Source organism: Ischnura elegans, chromosome 12, assembly GCF_921293095.1.
Source record: "Ischnura elegans chromosome 12, ioIscEleg1.1, whole genome shotgun sequence".
NCBI lineage: Eukaryota > Metazoa > Arthropoda > Insecta > Odonata > Coenagrionidae > Ischnura > Ischnura elegans.
Window position 1 is genome coordinate 42,657,016 of NC_060257.1, and position 24,872 is coordinate 42,681,887.

Genomic DNA, 24,872 nt, shown 5'->3' on the forward strand with positions numbered 1-24,872 from the left:
TCGTGTCTCTCTAACCTTGCGGTACTGCACCACCATATTACCAAATCTTTCGAGTCTAACTCACAGCTCGATGTTTGCTACGTAGATTTCTCCAAAGCTTTCGACACCGTTAACCACACATTACTAATACATAAACTTAAACACCGTTACAATATACATTCGAAGTTTCTATCTCTGATCAACAGCTTCCTCAGCTCACGTTACCAACGGGTATTGATTGACGGCATCTCATCCTCTTACTTACGAGTTAAATCTGGTGTACCGCAGGGAAGCGTCCTCGGTCCCCTCCTATTCGCACTCTTCATTGACGATATTACGGATGGTATCAGCCCTTTTGGCTGCAATGTTCTGTTGTACGCGGACGATTGCAAGATTTTTAAAAGAGTGGATCGCCCCACCGACTCACATTCCCTTCAATCGGCACTCAATTTTATCACCGATTGGTGCTCGACTTGGCTGATGCGGGTCAACCCCTCCAAATCGGTGATGATGACATTCACGTTGAAAAACAATCCCCTGAAGCACTCCTACTGCCTTTTAAATAAGCCTATCCCCCTTGTAACCTCCCACTGCGACCTAGGTGTGATTTTTGACGATAAATTAAAATTTCATGATCATATTTCGCTGATCGTGAGGAGAGCAATGGCCATTGTTGGTATGCTTTATAGACTAACAGACCTTCACGACCCTACCGCATTAAGAACAGTTTTTTTCGGTTGTATTCTCCCCATACTTGAATACTGCTCACCAGTCTGGTCTACCGCCTGCCCCACTACTCTAAGCTTGCTCAACCGTCCTTTAAACTTCTTTCTTGCAGTAGTCCGCCATCGAATCCCCACACTCAGATATTACGCCCGTGACGCTATCCTTTCCTCCCTCAGGATACCTAACATAACAAGCCGCCGTTTCTTATCAGATCTCATGTTTCTACATAAAGTCTTTAGTGGTTCTCTACGGACAAACGAAATTCTCCCTCTTTTCCGATTTCATATTCCTCCTCGCCCCTTACGAAATAACTCTCTGCTTCACATTCCGCGATTCCGTCTCTCCATCTCTCAACGCTCTCTGTTCTTCCGAATCCCCTCCTTGTTTAACTCCATCGCTTCGAAAATCCCTTCCCTGGACCTATTTTCCTCTGCTACTAGTTACAAAGCCACCTTAAAATACCATCTCAATAATTCACCATTGTCTAATCAATAGTGCCCCTTCTCACGTTTAAAAATTTTGTTTACTGTTACTTTTCATTTACTGTGCTATTGTTTGTTATCTTTTATATATTATTTATTTAGGAACAGCCAATGTAAAGGCCTTTGTGCCGTTTTTGGTGATGAAATAAATAAATAAATAAATAAATAAAATAAATAAATAAATAAATAGGGAATTGCCTTAGGCTTAATCTGGTGGAATTCTAACATATTAGTAAATTCAATGGGACAGGTTAATTCCACAATTACAGATAGAAATTAAAGGTAATTTTGGAATATTGACAATAAAATAATTTACCGATTGGGACAGACAGGGAAAATTACATTGGTATAGAGTGTTTTGAGAATTCTGTACCACTATCATGAGATATTTAGAATCATTACAGGGGAAGTATTTAAATTTTTCCAAAAGTAAGTAAAACATGCAATATTTATTTGAAATTCATGTGAAAATATTCATTCAATTTTCCTCAATTTATAAAGCAAAGCATATCTCAAAATTATGCTTGGTAGGAATTTAAAAAAGTCTTATTAAAATAGAATTAGTTATCTTATGTGACCAAAATTATGACAGTTTCACCTTATTTTTAATTAAAAAGAACCTAATAGATTTCTTGACATCAACTTCAGCAACTTCTTTTTTTCAATTTGCTGAATCTGATATGAGTTCATACTAAAAAGGTTTGAAGAAGTGATTTCAATAAACAATTTATTTCGGAAGTTTTTTTAGATTTTTATTTACGTATTCACAACCAAACGCAGAGATACAGTGATCAGCAGTAAATAGTACAAAAAAACTGTCGAGGTAAGATGTAAGTCCGATAATCGGTTATGCTCCCAAAGAAAAAAATGGATCGAAAGCAGAAAGTTAAACGCGCTTGGATAAATATTTGGTGCTCAAATTTAAAAAGTTTCCATTTCATCAGAGTATAGTGCAATTTCAAGTCTTTCACCAGTTCAGATTACAAAAATCAACCCATGACTGATATATTGTTGTTCGATATATTTCCGCAGTCTTGAGAACAATGCAATGAATAATATTACTCTGATTACAAGTACGATGCTCAAATTTTGAACATTTCCCTTTGCCTTCCGGCAAATATACCTCCTCCCTTTTCATTTCTTCACGAAGTTTCCGCTGAAAGAGAGAAAAAAAATGTTGATTAGAAAATTCTTTGAAAATTTTAAAAAATCTTAAAAATATTCGAGGTGTATTCATAGCAAGCAGTCTTGCTAACACACCAATCTGACACTGAGCACAAGAAAAATTTCACTTATACAAAGACCATATAGAATTATAAATTAGCCACTCTTTGATATCAACATTCTTGGCATTAGTTGGGGAAATTAATAGCATGTGAAAGTACTTTTGGAATATGCGAACCGAATTTATAACATATATCTCAACCATAAAATTCCTACCCATGTATGACAAAAATCTCTGCCGGGATTTGAACTCGGCCTCACGGGCTAGCTAGCAGTCTTGCTATCACACAAATCTGACACTAAGCACAAGAAAACTTTCACATACACTTAAATCCAAGCAAATATCATATTTTTTAGCCATCATGTTTCTACTTAGATGTGAGCATGTATGACATTAATTGGGGAAATGAACCACATAAGAAAATACTTCTGGAATTTTGAAACATTTAAGCCGATTCTAACATGCAAGAAACTCTCACATAAACTAAACTCCTAATAGATAACATAATTCTTTAGCAATCAAGTTTCTACAAAATTCTAGATACTAATTGGGGAAATTAATAATGTGTTAAAATACTGTAGGAATTTGAGAACATTACCGTAGATTCTCATCTCTAGCTTTCAAAGAGCACGTATATCAACACGTGTCAGCCTTAGCACATTGAATTTATGCTGGAAACAAACTGTCAAGATGAACAATATTTTCTTAAGAACAATCAGTTAAGAGAATTTTACGGCAAAGAAAAGTATAAAACAGTAAACAATTTTGCTATTAACAGTACTAATTGAATCTCTGCATGAAACAAGTCGCGTGACGAGGAAAATAACGATAAATGAATAGCGTGTTCCGCATACGAACACATTTAATTAGCATTTAATGAAGGAAATTATCAGAAGTATGTGACACCCACGGTTGAATCAAAATTTTCACTTTCACATCTCCATGTACAGAATGTCGTTCCCTCTAACGACCTCATTTTCCATGAAAACTCGTGACACCGGAAAAAATTAAGCCTATGAAAATAATGTTTGGTTTAGAAAAAAAAAATAATTTATTGGGACTGAAAAAAATTATATGCCATTGTATTCCAGGAATTTGCTCGATATTGCAAACGACGTCTTTCGAAAATGATTTGATAATATTTGTCATCAGTGGCACAGCTAGGAATTAAGACTGGGGGGGGGGGGGGTTTAGGTGCAAATAATACCGGGGTGTGTGGGGGTATGGAATACCCACCAGGATAAGCGGTAGGTGCGAGATTAATAAATTGTGGAATTTTAAGATAAATGGTTCAAAAATGGTGAGTTTTACGGCTTTCTGAGGGATGTTTTATTAATCCTTACACTATTCTATTAGTAATATCAATCCAATTAAGTAAATTGGATTAAATTTAAAAAGTTTTCTGAACTCTGTGGGGGGTTTTATACCTCAAAACCCCCCTCCCTGCGCCGCTGATGATCATTACATATTTATTTAGCAAAAAATTATTAAGTTGGAAATCATTTAGTTCCCATTGATAGCATATATTGGCATGGGTAGTACCAATGTGATTCTGAAATTATGAATACTTACATATTTACTTGAGCAAATTTGCAAGAAAATTAAGTGTTCATATTGTTTAACGCAGAATTTCGACTTTAGCCTTAAATAAAATCTCTAACTAAACCAACTCTTGTTTAGTTAAACTGGCTACTGTTGAGGGAAATAGAAGTTTTTCATAGGATTGAATCATCTAATTGCTACAGTTTCTTCTCCTGACCTTCCTTATTATTACAACAATGTAGTGTTTATGATCTTGGAGTATAGGTCATGATTTAAATTAAATACACATTTGGCCAACGTTTCTGAGATTTATTCTCCTTCCTCAGGGCTCTGTGATAGAAAATTTTCGTTACTGACTCTAATAAAATTAAAAAAAAAAAATTAAAATTTCGTTTCGTTACTCTGTGACGAAAATTTTCTATCACAGAGCCCTGAGGAAGGAGAATAAATCTCAGAAACGTTGGCCAAATGTGTATTTAATTTAAATCATGACCTATACTCCAAGATCATAAACACTACATTGTCATCTAATTGCTGACACATTTTTCGGATTTTAGGCTATTAAGGACGTTTTTATGATATTTAATCAGAAAAGCAAATGCGATTACAAGACTGTAACGCATGTACATTAAGTGAAAAGAGATCTGAGTAGTATCCTTAGACTTTTTATGATTCATTCCAGCTTATTCACATCTATATCCTCATAATGCACCACAAGTCGACTCAATAGGACTGTAGCGTGGGGCGTCAGGACACCGACCGTTTAATAATAAAAAGGATATGGTCCCACAAAAATTTCGCTTATAATTTGTTAAAGTACTTTCTTGATCAGAGGAAAAACAAATTCCCCTACCTATCCGTTTGGCAAAATATCTCTCTTGATACATCGTTTCTTTCGGACCTGGAAATAAATATATTGGGGTTCTAATAAGATGTTAACCTTATCGCTCTTAAAGATATCAATTCTCAATTGCTCAAGAAATCTAAGCCAAGTGCGCAGCCTCCAAGTCTCTAGCGTCTCCCCGCCTAATTCGTTTTAATATCTCTGTAATGCTTTCTGTATGCCCGTAGCAATTTTTGACGAAACCAAAACAACAAAACAGAAATTTTTTACATCAAAGTGAGTTTTTTTCATAACCGGGTTGATGTGCTGGTTTGAGTATTCGCCTTCCACCTGAATTCTGTTCAAATCTCGGAGGTGGAATTTTTATGAGAAAGCTGAATACCTGGTTTAGTGCGGTTATGACTCCATCGCCAGAACAGAACATCGTCCGTCGGATGGGACCCTTAGTCGGGGAACCCTTGGCTACTTACCTAGAGCGGGCTAAAGCCGACGCAGTTTATATATCCCTCACACTTATCCATGCAGCCAATGGCTTTAGCTATTAGTCACCCTCTCAAAATACCATGCCATATCACATATTCCATTCCATTGCACCCTCACAATTTTTAAGAGGGCTGATTTGGGAGCGAAATAAATTTAAAATTGATGCCAGCAGTGAACCCCGACTTTAAAATCATTGGTGAAAATGGAGAGAATTAGCAAATGAAATACTTAAATACTGATAATTCTCCTACTCTATCTGTAGGAGGTACTCACAAAGAAGGAGAAGCATCATATATTACCTAGTTATAAATTATTTAAATTACATTTATTACACCGTGGGGTTCTAAAATGATTTACTCCGTATAGATCTTACAGATATCAATTGAGAGTTGCTCAGGCAACCTAAGCCCCAGGAATTAAATTAATAACACCCGTGGTGCAGCGAGGGGGGGATAACACGCTTCCCTCCAGAGCTCAGAGAAATTTCTAAATTTAATCCATTTCACTTAATTGGATTAGTATTACTTATTGAATAGTGTAAGGATTAATAAAAAAAATCCCTCAGAAAGCCGTAAAACTCACCATTTTGAACCATTTATCTTATTTTTTCTGGGAGAGGGCCCGCTTACACTGGCGGGTATTAAATATCCCCCAGACCCCCACAGTATTAATTGCGCCTAAAACCCCCCTAAAACCCCTAGCCATAATTCTAAGCCTTAAAATCTTCCTCCGTCATAAAAAAATGTTCACTCCACTAGGGCTTCCAGTTAAATTTTCAACAATCAAGGGGTCCATTTTACCTCCCATAACGCCGCCACAGCGAGTCGCCATTAGATACGTACGCAACCGCTCATTGAATACTTCCATTCCCTATTTCCCTCGCCCGCGCATGCGTGTATACCCATCGGATGTCTTACCACTTGGGCACATTCTCTGGGTCGTCGCACGTGAGCGTCTCGGCGTCGAACACCTTGCCTTCTCCGCATGAGATGAGTCTGGGGTGTCCGTTGACGCAGGTGATCAGCTTGGAGCAGTCGCCGGGCACGGGGAAGCGAGGATAAGGCCAGAAGCGGGCGGCAGGAGAGTGAGCAGGGACCTTGTCTGGGCAGCGGAACCCGATGATGGCTGAGAAGGAAGGTAAGAAACAATTTCATTATACATCATATGCATAAAATTAGTTGTTTATTTAAATGCACATGCATTATTTATTTATCTACATTATCTACAAAGAGGTTATCTACAAAGAGTAGGTCCCAGTGCGTTCCGTGGAATTTGGTTGATTTTGTGACTTTGGGCACATTTTTATATGCTATGAGGGGTTGAGAAGCCTAGGGTTACAAGTGATTTTTTTCTCAACGGAATTAGGTAAAGTTAATTGTTAGAATGAATATACAAAAACTTGGTTGCCTATGGATACATGTGAGTCTCTGTTCTGTGCTGACATCGAGTGGAAAATCAAATGCACTACTAAACATCTAATTGATGTCGTTTATTTTCTATACCTTATTTCTGTACATAACACTGTTTAGAAAACAAAATCACTTGTAACCGTTGCTTTCTCACCCACTCATATAATGTCTGGTTTTCTCCTGGCGAGCAGTGCCAGTGAAGATTTCTCGGGTTCCAGACCGGGTGAAGTTGCTCATATCTCCACCAAACGTTTGGATGTGCAAATAACCTCTTATTCTTACAAGTGCATTTCGCCCATCGAAACGTTGGAGGACAAATGTAGGACCTTTCCCTGTGTTATACCCGAGAAATCTTTATGGTATTTTGATCTGCTTTTAAAAATGTCCGCAAACGATCCATCCATCGATCCACTCTCAGCAATACAGCAGAATATTTAAATTTGCAATTAATATTATTTAAAACTTATGAATACGATAGGAAACATCATCTTGAGTATTAATTCTGGTTAAACGACCTAATTATAGCTTGCTTTCCCGCAAAATTCATATCAGTCTGCCGTCAACGACCCAAGTGGGAACTTTTTCAACACACAAGAAGTGCGCTGGTTGACAACACCATTGGCGTAGCGAGGAGGGGGGTTTGGGGGATAAACCCCCCCCCCCTAAGCTCTCAGAGAAATTTTTAAGTTTTATCCATTTCACTTAATTGGATGAATATTACTTATAGAATAGTTTAAGGATTAATAAAAATATCCCTCAGAAACCAGTAAAACTAACCATTTTGAAGCATTTACTGAAAATTTTTGTTTGGGTTAGGGCCCCCGCACCTCCCGTTTACCCAGGCGGGTATTTCACCCCCTCGGCCCCTCCAGTATTAGTCAACCCCCCATAGCCATAATTCTTAGCTGCGCTCCTAGACAACAAATCTAGTTGTTAATTGGAGAATCCTACATTGTAATATGCGTGTCCACATGTTTAGGGGTATGAATAAGTTGGGAAGTGTTCGATTCCTACGTACTATCGCGTTAGCCGCCCCAGTAGACGTGTTAAGGGAGTTGTTAGGACAAGGCCGTTAGAAAATGCGAGGGTCACAAAGAAATTGGGAGTGCGTTGTGTAACATTGGACTGCGCAGTTCAGCAAATATTACTGGATTTCTCAGCCATTGGAGTGAATAGGTTAAATCCTGACAATGGGTCTTGACTTGATGCATTATTGTGAGTGGGTAGCATTCAAGCATTTCACTGGCATCTATATATTACCCCCCTAGTCAAAAGAGCACAAGTAACTGTCGGTATGATAAAAAAATTAATGAGTGCGTTTGTAGGGCGATTTGACTTTCGCTAGAATTAACTGTGAATACTCTGTACCCTCTACCTTGAAAATTTCAATATGATAACTAAATATTTTTCTCTTGCTGTACGCCAAGCCATAAGCAATTTAAAATACGATACCCTTCCTTAAACTTTGTGGTTTTTATTTCTTTGCATTTTTATTCTTGTATTATATATTTTTTATGTTGATAGAGCCATCTATAGTCCGTTTTTATTTAAGGCAAGAACTTGGCTTTGTTTTTATCAATATTTTCAATCATAATATATTCTTGCACATGTTAATCCCCTGTTTTTTTTCCATACATACAAGGTACACGCTCTTTTATATTAAAAATGATAACATATTTCCAATTTCAATTCTTCTCTTGGATTGTTTACCCCATACAATAGATAAGAAGTAGCTTGCTATTTACAATGAACCTCTATAGGCACTTAATTCAAAAACTTCAGAGAACATGAAATATATACCTAGAAATCCTTTTCTACGTTTTATTATTGATTCCTTGCAGTGGCATCCAAGGGGTCCGGATCCCCCCCGAAATGTAAAAACTCAATGATTTTTCTTCAGAAAAGAAAACAAAATATTTAAAAATCATGAAATTACTACAAATTTCTTTGAAAAATGAAGTTTTAACGATTATGATAAGTGATAAAATTAGTTTAAAACCTCTAATACTTAGTACCCCGTTTTTTATTTTCCTCCCTGGTTTTGGACCCCCCCCCCCCCCGAACGAAATTCCTGGCTAAGCCCCTGATTCCTTGAGATTAGAAAATACATACCAGAAAACAAGCGAAAAAGTCAAGTAAAATAATGCATGCTAAAGTATCATAAGTTATATAATTACAAGTATATTACATACAGTAACTACGAGGGAATGAGATTTTTAAAGCATTTTCCATTATTTACATTATCAGGAAAAAGAAAGAAAGGAACAATGAAATGTAAAGATATAAGTTGCAGGATTATGATTAGAATCGGATATAAGATGATCAAGAGAAAGACTAGGGATGTGAGAACACGGTATTAAAAAGAAGTGAGGAATTTTAAACTTCCTGGTAATCGTCCCGTTTTATGCATTGTTAGAGGTTTTTCGTTGACAAAGAAGTGTTTTCTCAAATGCATTATTCATTAAAGGAGAGCCTTAAACCAATATAGCTCAGATCATAGCAAGTTTTAGCCTCTTGAACGATATAGTAGTCAATGGTTATAAACACACAAAAATATTAAAGATACTGTTTCCGTCGTGAATCTGTGGGAATGATTAATGTTTAATATGATGGAAGCACTCTGACATTGAAATGAAATCATATTTGCATTGTTGCAATTTTGATCCGTAAGTTTTGCATGTACTAAGTAAGGGTGGAAACTTGATTTCCGCGAACAGTTCGAAATTGTAAATTACCCCTCTGATTTTTAATTGAGCAAGAATCATTTGTTCCCATTCCACCCCACTCGTATGTACATTACCTCCCACCTCCCACACGTTGCGATTTTACGCTATCATGAATTGTAATTACGAAAACCCTCTTCAGCAAATCCTCTCATCCCTTTCCTCTTAATACGACCCCAGTACCCTCCTTTCCCGAAACTCTACCTCCAACCCACGAACATTGAAACGTATGAGGAAGCTGTCATCCAAGAATCATCTACCTTGAAAATAGCATTATGTGCTGAAACTTTAGTCGTTCGAAATAAAAGTGTGGAAATAATGAAATTGTTAAAACTTACGCGGCCCATATGTTATGAATTATTTAAACTCTTGTGTTAACCCGTGTCTTGTGACTTAGAAGTCAACGTGTCTTCCCCACAGTCGGGGACTTCTTCGGGTAATTAGTCCTGACAGTGGCGTAGCCAAGAATTTCGTTCGGGGGGAGGTCCAAAATCAGGGGGGAAATTTTTGAAAAACAGGGTACTAAGTATAGGGTTTTAAACTAATTTTAATGCTTGTCATAATCGAAAAAACATCATTTATTAAACAAATTTTTGTAGATGCATGATTTTTTCAATATTTTGCTATGGGGAAAAAAAGTTTTGTTTTTATCTATCAGGGGGGGGGGCGCACCCCCCTCCTGGCTACGCCACTGAGTCCTGAAGAGGTCGCCGGCAGAGGGGAAACGTTGAGTTTTAAGCCGCAAGACGCGGATAAACCCATAAGTTTCAATAATCTACAGTGTGGAAATTAGACTGAGTGATTTCACTATGCTAAACACACAAATATTCTCCAATATTTTGGAGTCCACATTAATGACGACGCCATTCCGTAAGGGGCAGAGGACAGAGCTCGTGTCACACTAACCCTCAGGGTTGCAGGTCTCGAGCATCTCGTCGGGCCAGTTGCATCCGTGGATGCGGTGGTCGTACACGAGTCCTGGCTCGCAGGGCGTCTGGTATGGGATGCCGTGGGCGCACTTGATGTAGTTGCTGCTGCAAGCGGCGCTCTCGGGATAGAGGCCGAACTTGAACTCGCAGCCGGGGGCGTTGATGGGAACCACTGCGGAAAAATAGATTGAAGAATGAGTCTTAAGCAAGCAGCAATCTATATCCTAACAACATTCTACGAGATTGTCGGCGTTAACGTATGACATCCGTGGAATATCAATATTAGTCAAATTAACGTTGCATGGATGTCTGTCCAATATCCAAAGGATCCGCTAAACAACGTTGCAGGGATGTTCAACACGGGACATGGAGGTACATATTACAATATCTCACAGATGTCTTAAGAGTCTTAAGGCTGGCGGCAATGACCTAAGAGTGATACATTCATTCTCAAAACTTACAATAGGGTGAAATGTAATAAATTTGAATCCTTCAATTGTAGGGAGCGTGGTAGACCAGTGGGTAGAGCACTTGGCTGCGGCTCGAGGGGTGCCAGGTTCAAGTCCCGGGTGTAGCTTTCGGACATCTCCAAACAAACTCCTCCGAGTGCGGAGCCCCAGGGAAAGTAAATAGCCCCACAACCAAGAATGTGTCAAGTTGACAAGCCTGTGGCTAAGTACAGGGTGAGCTCTACCATAACCTGACCAATCAATATTGAGATTGAAGCACTGAGTGAGTAAATTATAAATAAACTTTTTTTATGTTTTCGGCGCATTATTGCATCGCTTTCACCTACGTTTTCCCTCATGAGGAGAATGCAATCATACACGGAAAATGCCTCAAAAAGAAGTTTATATATATGTATAATAAATGGCCAGCGAAATATTCAATTATTTAGTATTTCTTTCAATTATAATCAGGCCTATAAACAGGGTCATAGTTGAGAATAAGTTGTATTTATTATATCATTAAATAATAAAAGTGCGCGCACTAATAAAATTGAGTTGCCGGCCTCGGTGGTGGTGGCGGTGTAAAGTAAACAGCCCTACTTGGTCTTTACATGCTTGCTACCTTGCGCTACTTGGGGTTTAAAGACATTAAAAGAGAAAACGTACACGGACATCGACGCTAAATAAGATAGATATAGTCCATGAGTATTAAACTAAGGAAAGAAAGGAGAAGATTACTTGTAAATCAAAATACAATAAAGGTTCATAAAAAATTTAATGAGGAAAAAGTTAATGTACTTGTTCTTTTTATTCACCTTTACCATCAATTCAAGATATTGTTATTATTCCCTCAAAAATTTTATTCCAAACAATATCCATACGTAACATATGTTCTGTATATAATTGCAGAGCACAAATGTTTTGTATGTACGTGGCCAAACTGAAGTTCGTGGGTTTGAGCCCCACCTGGTTAGGTTTCCCTTAAACAGAGCTTCGATGTTCGTATACGTTTACTCTTTTAATGTTTTTAAACCCTAAGTAGTGCTAGGTAGCAAGCATGAAAAGACCAAGCAGCACTGTTTTCGTCGGTGTGGCAATAAATGAAAATAAAAATATAGAAACATAAACTCCGTGGCTTTAATCTTTTTGAAAAGAGATGCAGTTCATTGAGAGGCATTTTTACTTAAGTGAATAATAGTTAGTTCTTGAAGGAGTTAGCATGTACTTACGCTCGGCCAGCCTGTCGCCGCAGTCGACGGCCCAGTGGTAGTTGCAGTGATCGTGCACGTTGCCCTTTCCGTCGAACAGAAGTCCATTCTCGCACACGCCGACGCTGGCTGTGCCGTTCTCACAGCGGATGAAGTGGTCGCAAAGCTGCGGGTGAGGGTAGGCCTGTTCGCCGTAGGGCTCCGGGCAGTGCTGGGCCAGAGAGCAGGCCACCAGGAGGGCCGCTGCAAATAAATATAATAGGTTAGTATCCTTCATCAAGGAAAACGAAAGGCATTGATTGCGATTCGTTACCCACCATTAATGTATTCATAATATACAAATTATTTGGTTTTAGAAATCCCAGTTTTTGACGACTGTTGATGGTCAATTTTAACATCATTTGAAAAATGCCAGATTGGCGCCCATGCGATGCCACTCCGCGTGACGTCAATGGGACCCAGATTCTATACGAGGAGATAGGAGTCTTACATCGTCTGAGATTATCAATGCATGCATGAGGCACAGAGCACAGAGAAACATCTGTTAATAAACACTTATTAAAATTGCCTAAGGTCGGAAAGTTATCTTCGTTTGTTAGGGTATTAATAATCCTTATTTAAGCCAAGCGCTACCTGCTCGCAGTGTACTCTGCTACCTGCTAGCAGCCTGCATCGAAGCGGCGCGGCTCTTATAGCCTCACACGGCGCAGCCGGAACCAGTTTGACGTCGCACTGGCTTTTCCCAGCATTCATACTTAGCCGTCGCGTTTTCACGCGTTTGAAAATTTTCACTCTCCGTGTAATCGCGAAAAATAGATATCGTCATTTAAAAATCTAAAAGCGTGAAATACGTAATCCAGGAGTAATAATCTTTCGAATTAGGCAATAAAAATAAAAAAGGAAACCACCCTGTTGCCTGTGTAATGAATGGCTATGAAAAATCTTGTAGCAATTTGCGAAATCAAACATAATCCTAATAATGACCCAAAGGTTTATCAAATATTTGATGGGGAAGGTAAATCTAATAAAGCATTATTTCCAATTTTAAATACTAAGGAAGCATTAATCGTATTGGTTTATTCACTGGTCATTCGTTCATCGAGGACCTTGATGGGATTCTGTAATTTTTACAATGACAAAAATAGATCATATACTATAAATAATGTAAATATCGAAGTTACTTGGATTGTTCAACAAACTCATAATTAATATAGAAGTAGCATCATTTCTTTTATGACTTTTAATATTATCTTCAGAATCATTTCTTAATATTATTGGGTCAATTAATATAAATATTACATTTAATAAGAGTTAAATTACGAATAATGTATTAATTTTTTAACATTACAAGTTAATTCGAGGTCACTCTCGTTATGTCAATAAATAATAACAGTTTATCTTTAAAAATAATAGAAATAGAACATTAGAAAATCATGCTTTTTTTTGAGAGAAAGACAGGCATTTTACACATAGCATAAATCACATGCATTTGATGTAGAGGTGAAACGAATGGGGCATATCATATTAAAAAGATCATGTAACTGGTGTTTATATCCTAAGTTTTTAGACACATATTTTTGGATTCAAATTTTGGAAATAGCACAAAGAGGGGAGTATTAGCATTTCAAATCTACAAGATTTTAGAGATTCGAATGTCTCATCTTTAATTCATGGGCTCTTTACCTTTCACCGTGTTGGGACATCATCGGTAACAAATATCTAACTGACTCACAAACTTGTACACCCTATTTTTGCCTTTATCAAATTCCTAGATATCGTTTAAATGTTCTTGATCTTACAATCAGCGAAAGTTAGTTCCTTGGCCTTCCGTTGGGCGCCACCATCTTTGACTTGTGACTCTGACCAACTCTTGTCTCCGCGATTGTTGGAATGTGAAAGGAACTCCAATTACTGTCTCAAGTCTTTTCCTTTCGTGAAAGGACAAAGCTTTCAACATTTCTTATTGCATTCGTTGCCCAAAAAGTGATCTTATTTCACAGTAGAGGTCATTGCTCTTTAGATATATGTTGACGAATCATAGAAGAAAGCAAAGATAGGACATCATACGACCTATTCCCCAAAAATATGGAATGCGATGGCTTATAGTGGGAAAAAATCAGTGGCTATTAACTAATTTAATGAAAAATAGGCAGTATTTTTGATTAAGAGAATAATGGGTGTCATAAGATGATAACAATTAAATGATTCGTTCTTACATCAAAGTTCCCGTTTCGTTCTTGCTGATATTACATAGAACAACCTCCCATAAAATCTAATCATACTAGAAATTCTATTTACGCTTTTAGAATGTTGAACAAATCATCTGAGAGAACACTGTTGTCATGAAGGAAAAGTGCTATGACGTTTTCGGTAACTTGATGCTATTTATTATCACGGGCATAACCTTTTCCGAAGAAAGCCTTGGAACGTTTGAAGAATCTTATGAAAAAAGTAGAGTAGTAATGTAGAAAATTTAAATTTTCATTAAAGTCAATATTTTATTGAATCGTAAATAACGATGCCATGTATATCAATGTAAATGAAGAAAAATTGGTGCTTTTACATCCGAGATCAATAGAATCAACTATTATCGACGCTGTTTCACATATCGCCGTGACATTTGCCACGTTTATCCATATTTTCAAGGGGGAGGCATATCCTCTCTGTTGTAAGTGGTCCTCAGGTTTCCCTAGAAGGCATGCCCCGTAGCGATCAAAAAACTAAGCATTAGGTCCAGTAGAACAATTACATTATCTACTTGTTAGGAGTACTTTCCCGCATATTAGAGCCACGGGAATTTTTAAAAGATAGCTGAATGAACAAAAAAAAATTCTATTCCTTACGATAAATTATCTTTGAAGCTTTTTACAAGGCTACAAATCGGGCATTTAGCTGAAAAATTAAATATCTACAGAAGTAAACTTCCACTGGTATATTTTCTTGACAAATAGTCGCAATACAATAGAATAATAAATTGCTATCATGACACAGAAATGTAATAACATTTCCATTCGTAATGCGTTGAGTGATAGGCGTCTACATGAGTACCCTTGTTTTTTTCATTGCTTTCTATGCATACACCGAGGTAAAAATATATGCTCATTAGGATGGGCTGAAAATTGGCTTTTTTATTGGGGATCAAATTTGACCTGTGCGGGAAAGTGCTCATATCAGGGTCTCAGGTCCGAATTTTTTAAAATCGGATAATAATAACCACTGCCGCCCGAGCTCGAAAGTTTGAAATTTATCAGAAATTCACGCTGAATCAAGAGGCAAACACCAATGGAGAATATATAACTACTTGGCAATAAATAATGGAAAATGTAGCATGCCAGATTTTATTGACGAGGTTTAAAGTTTAACTAAAGAATTTTCTGGCCTTGTAATGGGTCAGAATTATATAAAATACGGAGTTTAGGCAACGAATAGTCCAACTAAAATGGCTGCGTGAGGCACCACTTCACATTTTTCACTTTTAGTAGCCGAATTGGCGGGTAATAACCTGATTTTACATATATTATCTCTTTTTTTTTAAATATCTTAATTATCCTTCGGAGGGAAATAACTCCCTGAATGAAACCGAAAATAGTAAAAATTTTAAATAAATATAAATTTATTGCGTAGAAAAGCATATTTGTGGATTTACTCCGTGTAAAAAATATTATTTTATTATATTGCAAGTTGATTACATGGTAATGAATTAGCTATCAATTAGTTTTAATGACGCAGCGATATTAAATAGCTTGAGCACGTAATTCTTAAAGTGTTCAAGTCAATAACCTCTAGATCGCGTATCCCTTACTTGTCACGTGAGCAGAATTGATTGATTTCTTAAAAATCGACGATTTCAGAACCCCGTCTTGCTTGATTTTCAATGCCCAGATGTGAAAGAATTCGCATTGCCTTTCAGTCTGCTTGTATTTCGTCACCCACAGGTTCCACGCGGGTTGGAAATGAAAGTTGAGTCTAGTTTCTTTGCTTTACTCCCTTTCACCCTGCAGATACCTCTCACGTTTATTTACCCTCAAACCTCAACTGCATTGGGAGAAAAAGTTATTCCCTTTTCGTCCATCCATCAGCAGTCGTCATTCTTACTCTCCGATGAAAATATTTGTTTTCTCGTGAAGCCTTGCCAGAGTGGAATGTTTACGATGGCTTCTTCCCGACTTCTCGTCTGTGTAAACGTTACGGTCAGCGGAACAAGTCTTGCCAACTTATTCGAGTTCAGAGTCAAATTGCCTGGGGTGGTGTGCTGCTCGCATTTTAAGTCGAACCTTGCAAACGGTACAATTTTTAATAATACCCCTTGCGTGCAGTGCCGTCGGCGTATTTCTAGACATTAATTGTCATCTTTGGTCTTTAAAAAAGTAGATGCGTTGCTAGGATAAGAGATGCGTGGCGTGTTCAGAAAATAGGGGGAATTTTAGTTTTTGTTTTTTAATTTTTTATTCGTCCACATTTATGCTGTCACCTTCACAATATTGCGAAGGCGTTCAGAAAATAACAGGAATTTTTCAATTTCGCTGGTTTGAAATTTAAGAAAGTTTGAAGAGAGTCCGATTGTCAAAATGTTTTCATCTTCTATACATCATAAAATCCCCTAACGACCACTCATTCATTCATTCATTCATTCACTCACCTATACAAATGTTTGGGGTGAACGAGACGAGATACGGCAGAAAGTCTAATGAAGACCCCATCTAAAATTGTCTGAAACCCCAGGAAAAATTATGAAAACACTAAATTTACAATTATATATCTGTCTATTCATCTAAAATTGAGAATGGGGATTAGTTCAAAAAATGGCCACCAAATTCCAATGGCGGCGCGGCAGTCATACAAACGAACAATCATAGCAACATATTTGTTTATGCAAACAAGAGGAGCTAAATTGGGAAAGAAGACAAAGGAATTAAAACGAAAGGATGATAAAGATAAGGAAGGAAATTAAGAAAGTAATATTTGAAGTGTCTATTTCTTTGCGTCTTCTTTCCGCAAGAACAAACATCTGTTTAAATCAAAGCGCATTCAAATCAAAAGCGGAGAAATATAAGGTAGGAAGTTAGTTGTTGTTTTTGATATACTACATCGAAAGTGTGGTGGTTATTAATATCAAAGTTAACAAGTGCACTAAATGCCAATTTAGAAATATGATTCGTGCTGTTGACTATAGTTCGTATCTTGTTGGCGATACACGATTGTAGTAGAAAGACTTTCAAACAAGTCTTACATAATATAGGTAGGTAAAAATGATTTTATTTTCATTTTTTGTGATGGTGATAACTTTTTATTTTTGTTTACGTTCTTTTTTCCGTTAATGTCCTTTTTAATGTACAATGTTATCAGTGAGCTGCAGGAGTGAATAGGCAGTGAATAATACAATATGTAAGATACGTGCAAATAAAGGTATTTCTTATTCAATTATTTGTCTTGCGAAAATCACGTTTCCTTGAGTGACTAAGTTATTCAACTGTGAAAATTATCGAAATCTTGACATTCACAATGTCTTGTACACCAAAGGCTGTGATCCGTTACTCACCAGATTTATTGCGCATTGCGTTGGATATTAAAGCTGAGATATTTGTGTATCCCGATTCATTAAAACTTTAAATAGTGGTATTTCTGAAGTGAAATTAATCGCGATCACGATAAATAATATTTCGATAAAATTCGTTATACTAGCCCCAATTCATTCTAAGGCGCATTTGTTTCTAGATATTGATATTCAGTCCCAACGTAATTCGCTTACGAAGGGGAACAGCTGTTACATCTTATTCGTATATCAAGAATTTGGTTGAGTTTTGTGGAAAATTATTAATAAACGTGTTTTTCATTGTAATTCGTAAAGTCGTTATGTTATGATATTACGTATGCATTGGGTGTTACAGTGGAACGTGGTCTCAACGTTTTTTGTATTTGAATTGAATAAGTTAAAGAAACACGTAGAAATTTATTTTACTTTTTTAGCCCCTCAGAAAAACGTTTCTCTTTATAAATATTTACATTCATATTGTAGCCTACGTACCATGCGCTCGTTTTACGTGAAAGTGGAATTATTGCTTATACCTAAGCTAGCCAGCTTAAAAGTAAACGATCCTTAAGTAACAAGTAGCAAACAAAAAGTGTAAGACCTCCCACAGTGAGCATAACAGGCCGCAGGCCTTTTTCGGGGGGGCCTAGGGAGGGCAGAGCCCCCCCAGCGAGCAAAGCGAGTTAAGTATATATGCTCCAGAAGTATGATAAAATTGTCTGGCATATCTATTATTTACTTTGTCTCCAGCAGCTGCTTATTTGACGTTTATTTATGAGATCGGCGATATTGAGCACACATTTCATTACTAGTAAATTAATTTTGGCAAAGAAAATGCTGTAACGATACCCTAGCCTCTATATTCGCATGACTATCCGAGAATCCGCGTGACTTTTTTTCTTTTTCCAAAATTAAGAGAACGTTAAAGATATGTCATTTTACAAGCATTTTTTCTGAACACATCAGAAAGATAATTACGTTAGCAAGGGAGGCGTTCGTGGACAGGAAGGACTTATGAGAGGATCGTCATATAGTCAAGGGCCACCCAAGAATTGACACGGCGACAGAGCCCAAAATTTTTTAGTCAACATGACGAGTACCCGTGTAAGTTTTAACGAAGAATTACAGAGTGGATGTTGAAAATAGAGTTAGAGAGTAGAATGTTGGGTAAAGGATGGAGAGGATGGAAAAGAATATTAAGTGGAACCTGGGCAATTCGAAATATTCTTTAATTAGAATATTTATTTTGGTCCCTAGCATTTGGTATTCAAACAATTCAAAAATATCGTGGATAATTCGAATTTTTAGTGTGTCAAATCAAGGTATAAATTATAATCTGCGACTCAAAATAATTGTGAATCCATCGGAAAATATGCTTTACCAACGCTATTGCCAAAAGGTTTTTGTTAGACAAAATGCGTGCCAGCTTAGAGTCTGCTGACTCACCGATCCCCTCCTGCCCCCCGCGTGAGGTTAGAATAAAAATGTTACTATACTTTACTTCGTAGTTTGTTGAAATAAATAGTACCGTTTTATGGTTACTTTAGTCTTGTCGATAGGCGTTAATCAAAGTATTTACATTTCAAGATTGTCAATTTAGTAAAGAGTTTTGATTGAAAATATGAATTTTATTGTTTTGGACCTATTTATTAAGGACTTCTTTAATTAGAATTTTTGGATATTTCAATGTTTTTAACTAGACCCTTGATGTTCGAATTATCCAAATTCCACTGTATTTTTTACTAAAATGAACGAGAATAGGTCTTTTTGTGAATTTAAAAGGAAATTCCATGCAGGGATGGGAGGATGCCAGAATTCTTCTTTGTACTTCATCATAGGCGCCGACTCCATGGGGCTTGAGGGGGCCCGAGCCCCCTCAAAAATCCGTTATGGGTGTGAGGAAAAAATGTGTCAGGCTTGTCGATTTTATCCGGAGTGTCCAGATATCGAGATTCGAGTTATAATGATTCTAATGTTGATCATATGACTCTTATAAAATGCTTAAAAAACTTAAAACTCACTACTTAGAAAATTTCCCGGGGCAAGATCCCCGGTTTGGGCCCCCCCAATATTTTTTATAAGTCGGCGTCCCTGTACTTCATGGAAACCTGCCTTTCTAGTTAGAATACCTAAAAGAAAAAAAAACTTCCCTGAGCTGCCTCAATAGGACTGTGTACAGTGTAGAAGAACCTATGTCTTTTATTTTTCGGGGAAAATACCAAATAACATCATGCCGAGCGGCAAAATATCTTTCTAAGGGTTAATTAATCGTTCATGCCTTCCACAGAAATACTGTTAGGTTTCAAGATAGGTAGTATCATCCGTGTTTCTCTGAAAGATATGTTGTTGTATGCTATGGGTAATGCATCACTATGCACAAACAATCTAACTTGGCTTCCGAGCAAAGATTGTGTAAAATCTGTACAATGCTCTCGTTTCGCTCATAGTATTTTGTGACGAATCATATGGCTTTCCTTTATATTTAATTTCATTCGCAAGTTATAACCTTAAGTCGTGACCAAAGAAGTGGTTGCTTGCATATAGCGCACCGCATCATCTTAGGTGACGTAGGATATTTTATGGCGCGTTTGGCATTTGTGGAGGCAAAAATTACATGACATGGGGATTCTGAAATGAAAAAAAAGAAAGACATTTTTTCCCATCATTCGACTAAACTTTCTCAAATCTATCTCGTTTTTCCTCAACCCAAAAACGATTTGAAAAGCTATAAAAATGGCAAAAACGTTGGAAAGTTACCCAGAAGAAAGGGTTTGGGCAAGGATTCAAAGCAAGGTTGTATTCTATGAAAGCCTTGGTAGAATGGAAGAACTATTCGATCGCTACCGTGTAAAAACTTAGGTCTCAGTTGCGCACTTTTGAAGATAAATATACAATTAAAACTCCTTCTACTTCAGTGGGAGAATGAAAAACCTGGCTTTACTCCCATTAGGATCGCTTTTTATGCCTCCTCGGTCAATATATCTTTAAAGATACGACGTTTCCTTTTCATGAATTCACCGTTTAGAACCGAATAAAAAATATTGGTCCTGTTTCGCTTTTCAATCTAACATAGTTTGTCAAGGAGAGGAAATAGGACCCACTTTAGTCTCAAATAGCTCGTATGGATCTTAAAGAAACGACATCACCATCATTAGTCAAAATTGGTTTTACATAGCTCTCCATTCCTCTCTTCTATCCGCTAGCTTTTTCGTAGCTACGTATTTTTCTCTTCTACATCCTTTATAACCTGTCCTATGTGACTCATTTGGAGCCGTTCCTTGCCCTTCTTCCCTTCCACCTGTCCTTCAAAGATTGTCTTCATTAGGCCATCGTACCTCAAAATATGGCCAACTGAACTGTTCCATCTTCTGCCTAAGGTTTTAGGAAGATTTCTCTTATCTCCCACTCTTCTGATCACTTCCTCGTTACTTTCACGGCCGATCCATTTTATGCTCCATAATGTTAAGGAAGTGTCCAAGGAAAATATGTAATTCGGATAGTAAGATAGCAGCTATTTTACCGTTTATCACAAAAGAAAATTTCAGGTTTATTAAAGGGTAAAATAAATTTAAATCACCTAAGAATTGTTAGTATGACCCTAAGATATGAAAGGGGATGTGTATGTAAGACATTACTGTTTATGTAATTAATAACGTTAATAATTAAGGTAATTGCCTTAAAATTTAAGAAAAAAAATCAAGTATTACGGAATGAACTTGGTTTTATATTTTCAGAAAAAGATAAATATCCAGAAAATATCGTAAGTAATGCTTATGTTTTTGTGGGCACCAGTAGAAAATATTAGCATTAAATTGAATTTTAGCATTTTATTTGAATAATACTTTTAATTAGTGATTATTTTTTAATTTATTCAATTAATATTTATTAATTTAATAAATTAAATTATTTGTTTTATTAATTTTTGTTTGTGATTCTAGTATTAAAAAAGATGTTGAGTAGGTAGAGAAGGATGTGAAAAAAAATAATACGTAGATGTGAAAAGTTTAGCTTATAGGAGATTTGAGTGGAAAGCTGCGTCAAACCAATCTTACCAGAGATAATGATGACAATTAAATACAATCAGTATATAAATACCGTATTACTGGATGAAAATAAATCTGAATAAACCGTAGAGAATACATGATATCCTTACACTACATTCTTTCATGACCATTCGGGTATAGCAAACATGAATGAGTCCTCTTTGTCAACTGAGCTTATATATTCGAGCAGTAATCACTGTTTTACCTTTGATTTCGTTCGTAAGACCGTGAGAACCTGCATTAGACTGTGCATTTTCAAATTTTGTTTCCATAAATGTAGAATTAGAAACCATTTTTTTCAGGAGATCAGCCGATGAAGTGTGTTTAGCATTTACATTAAATAATTTATAATTTAGTTTTTCACTAACACTTTTGCCATCAAAACGAAAACTAACTAGGTTACAGTTCAAAACAAGGGTGGTCTGAATGAGCATTGTTCAGTGCATTTATTTTCAATTTAGTCTTTTTCTAGGTATATAATCCGACCGTAGCGCTATTTTCCTGTAACTAACGTGGTTTGACTCAATTACGGTATTTACTTGCTTATAATTCAAAAAAATAGTATGGTAATATGCTTACATTTAATTTTTGCATGACTGTTTGGGTATAGAGACAATGAGATTAGTTTTTTGTCAGCATAGCTTATACATGTGTACAGTAATCAATGTTTTCCCTTTGCTTTCATAAGTACAGCGATGAGAATCGGCATTAAAATGCGCATTTTCAAATGTAATTTCCAGAAATACAGCTCGGATAACAATTTTTGCAGAGATCAGCCAATGAGGTGTATTTATAATTTAAATTTGATTAACTATAATACATTCTTTCGCTATTTTTCTTCTGTAAACCGGCTTCAAGAAGAGTTTTTTTTTAATTTCCACAAAAATCATGTTAACTTCACACAGTCTCTTTTGACACAGCCTCCGGCCACGTCTCCGTTACCAATACAATCCTCCTCCGTGGCACCCACTGCCCCAGTAACAAGTGACCGATTCTCCGCCATTTCCCCACCCCCCGCCTCAGCCTCCCCCTGAACCGGTTTCCCGCCCATTACGATCACCGCTCTCGTACGCACGCAAGCGAAAACTCGAGCGCATAGTCATTACACAGTCTGGACCAAGAATATCCAAGAGTAAGAGTATAGGGCAAGTTGGTAGCACCCTCTTCAGCAAAGACGTGGGCCCATCATAAGTCTCACCTGACTTGGAAATTTAGGCATTAAAGAGCCCAGGGGTAACAAATTAAGCACAAATCAAAATATAATACAATATGTATTAAAACATTTTTAATTTTACTCACCTATACCTACATCTAAATGCCACCCCGCAAGCCGCCTAAAAAGGCGTGTTGGGGGGGAATTTAGGGGATAAATGGGGTATTTGGACACCAGAAGTTTGCGTATAAATAGCAAATGCTAAAACGAAATTATTACTAGCATTTATTAAAGTCCTTTTTTCCCATATCTATTCGTTCGGTAAAAAATCTCTCTTAATTTATCGCTTCTGTCGGACCTGGAAATGTAGTGCGGCTCTGATAATATGCTACGAATTCTCATACCTATCCGTTCGGCAAAACATCTCTCTTAATTTATCGCTTTTGCTGGACCTGGAAATATAGTGGGGCCCTAATATTATGTTATCGTGTCGCTCTTAGAGGTATCTATTCTCAATTACTCAAGCAATCTAAGCCTAGCGCGCAGCCTCCGAGTCTAATTCGCTTAACATCTGTGTAACGCTGTGTAAAGCGGCTCCCAGCCTAATTCGCTTAACATCTGTGTAACGCTTTCTGTACGCCCGTAGCAGTTTTTGGCGAATCGCTCAGCTTTCCTTTGTATTTTATTCTGTTCACGCATTAAGTCTGTCTGCACCGTATCCCAAAGCCTCGCTGCATATTCATTATGTGGTCCGACGAGTGCGGAATAGCACCACTCATTATCCTCCATATCACGTATGAAAGGTCATTGAGCTTCCCTTGAATAGTACTTCTTGGCACCCCAGTGCACACCAATAATGTACTAATTCGCTAATCGTACCGAAGTCACGTGACACAATATCATGTTACCATTGAGACGGTCGAGGTATGTTGGGGCCAAGATAATGACGTCACCCGCCCTCTATTTATACTTCCTCTAAGAGGAATAAAATTGCTAGGCGATCCTCTGAGAAGGACACTGTATTAGGGCATCTGAATACATTGAGAGAGTGAAATACTAGCTGTGGTCCCATTAGGAACATTTTTTCATCTCCTCGATCGACTATATAGGTACGAATTTTACATGTGGAACCAAGGAAAAAATTATATCCCGTTTCGTTTATTGTGAAACGCAGTGACCCATAGAGAGTAAATCCATCAATATTGCAATTAACAAGAAAAAAATCCTAGGATTACATGGTATTCTGATTATATTAGCGAGCATTGCAAATATATACATAATATTTAGATAGCCTACAAATTTATGAGATAATGTTCGGGTGGTTCTAGTGTGCATCGTAAAAATAGAATTTCTTATTATCAATCGATTAAATGATTCCTGGTACTATTTGTGCTTGGTGGAATATTTCGCTTATGTGTCTTGTTGATATTTATTCAACTTACGCCCAGTTAAGTTGTTGTGAACGAAGCTAAAAACGATTTAACTTCTTCGGGTTCGCGTGCGGGTCAGAAAAATTAAGGCAACCAAATATGGTACACAGGTAATATTTGCGACCATTAAAGCATCGAGCATCATGCATTAGATAGCATTCAAACTGCGTACATCATAAATATGTTAGGCAATTTTCAGATATTAACAGCGTGGATCACAAAAAAATAGAATTTAAGCTTTATCAATCGATTAAATGATTGTAAATAATCAATCTATTTATGCTGGGCATCATACGATGGGGGAAATGCATGTGCTGGTTGGTAATTATGTTTTTTAGAGTAGATGCGTCAAAATATGGGATTGAAATTAAGTATTAGGATCGGTAGTTGTAAATGAAATCCTATTAATGACTAACAGTGACTCTCAATCTTTTAGGAAGCTTTTTCACGTCAACGCAATCCAACACAAATCCCGCCAGAGTATTTTATTAACAGTTTTCCCATCAAATAAAGACGAAAACCATCTCGGTTAAAGGATTCAAGGATTCAGGATAAGGGTAGTGAGCTAGTAAGGTAATTCTTCAATGCATGCATTTTCAAATTTGTACCTTTTTCCAGCGGTTTGACTGCTGGCGGTTCCAGCTGCATTTACACTATTCATTTTCTAATAATAAAAAAATATGGTGATAATAACTTTCATTTTTTCTTGACCGTTTG

General features: G+C 37.0%; 1 protein-coding gene across 1 annotated transcript in view; it reads right to left on the reverse strand.

Annotated features, from left to right (window-relative positions):
• Positions 1–2,062: 2,062 nt before the first annotated feature.
• Positions 2,063–24,872, reverse strand: part of LOC124169047 (protein obstructor-E-like) — a 37,438-nt gene continuing 14,628 nt past the window's right edge. Inside the window, exons 2-5 of the mRNA XM_046547517.1 lie at positions 12,021–12,242; positions 10,320–10,514; positions 6,199–6,406; positions 2,063–2,343 (exon numbers count right to left, since the gene is read on the reverse strand). Coding sequence (XP_046403473.1) covers positions 2,322–2,343; positions 6,199–6,406; positions 10,320–10,514; positions 12,021–12,242 — 647 coding nt within the window. The 3' untranslated portion in view covers positions 2,063–2,321. The remainder of the gene's footprint in view (positions 2,344–6,198; positions 6,407–10,319; positions 10,515–12,020; positions 12,243–24,872) is intronic.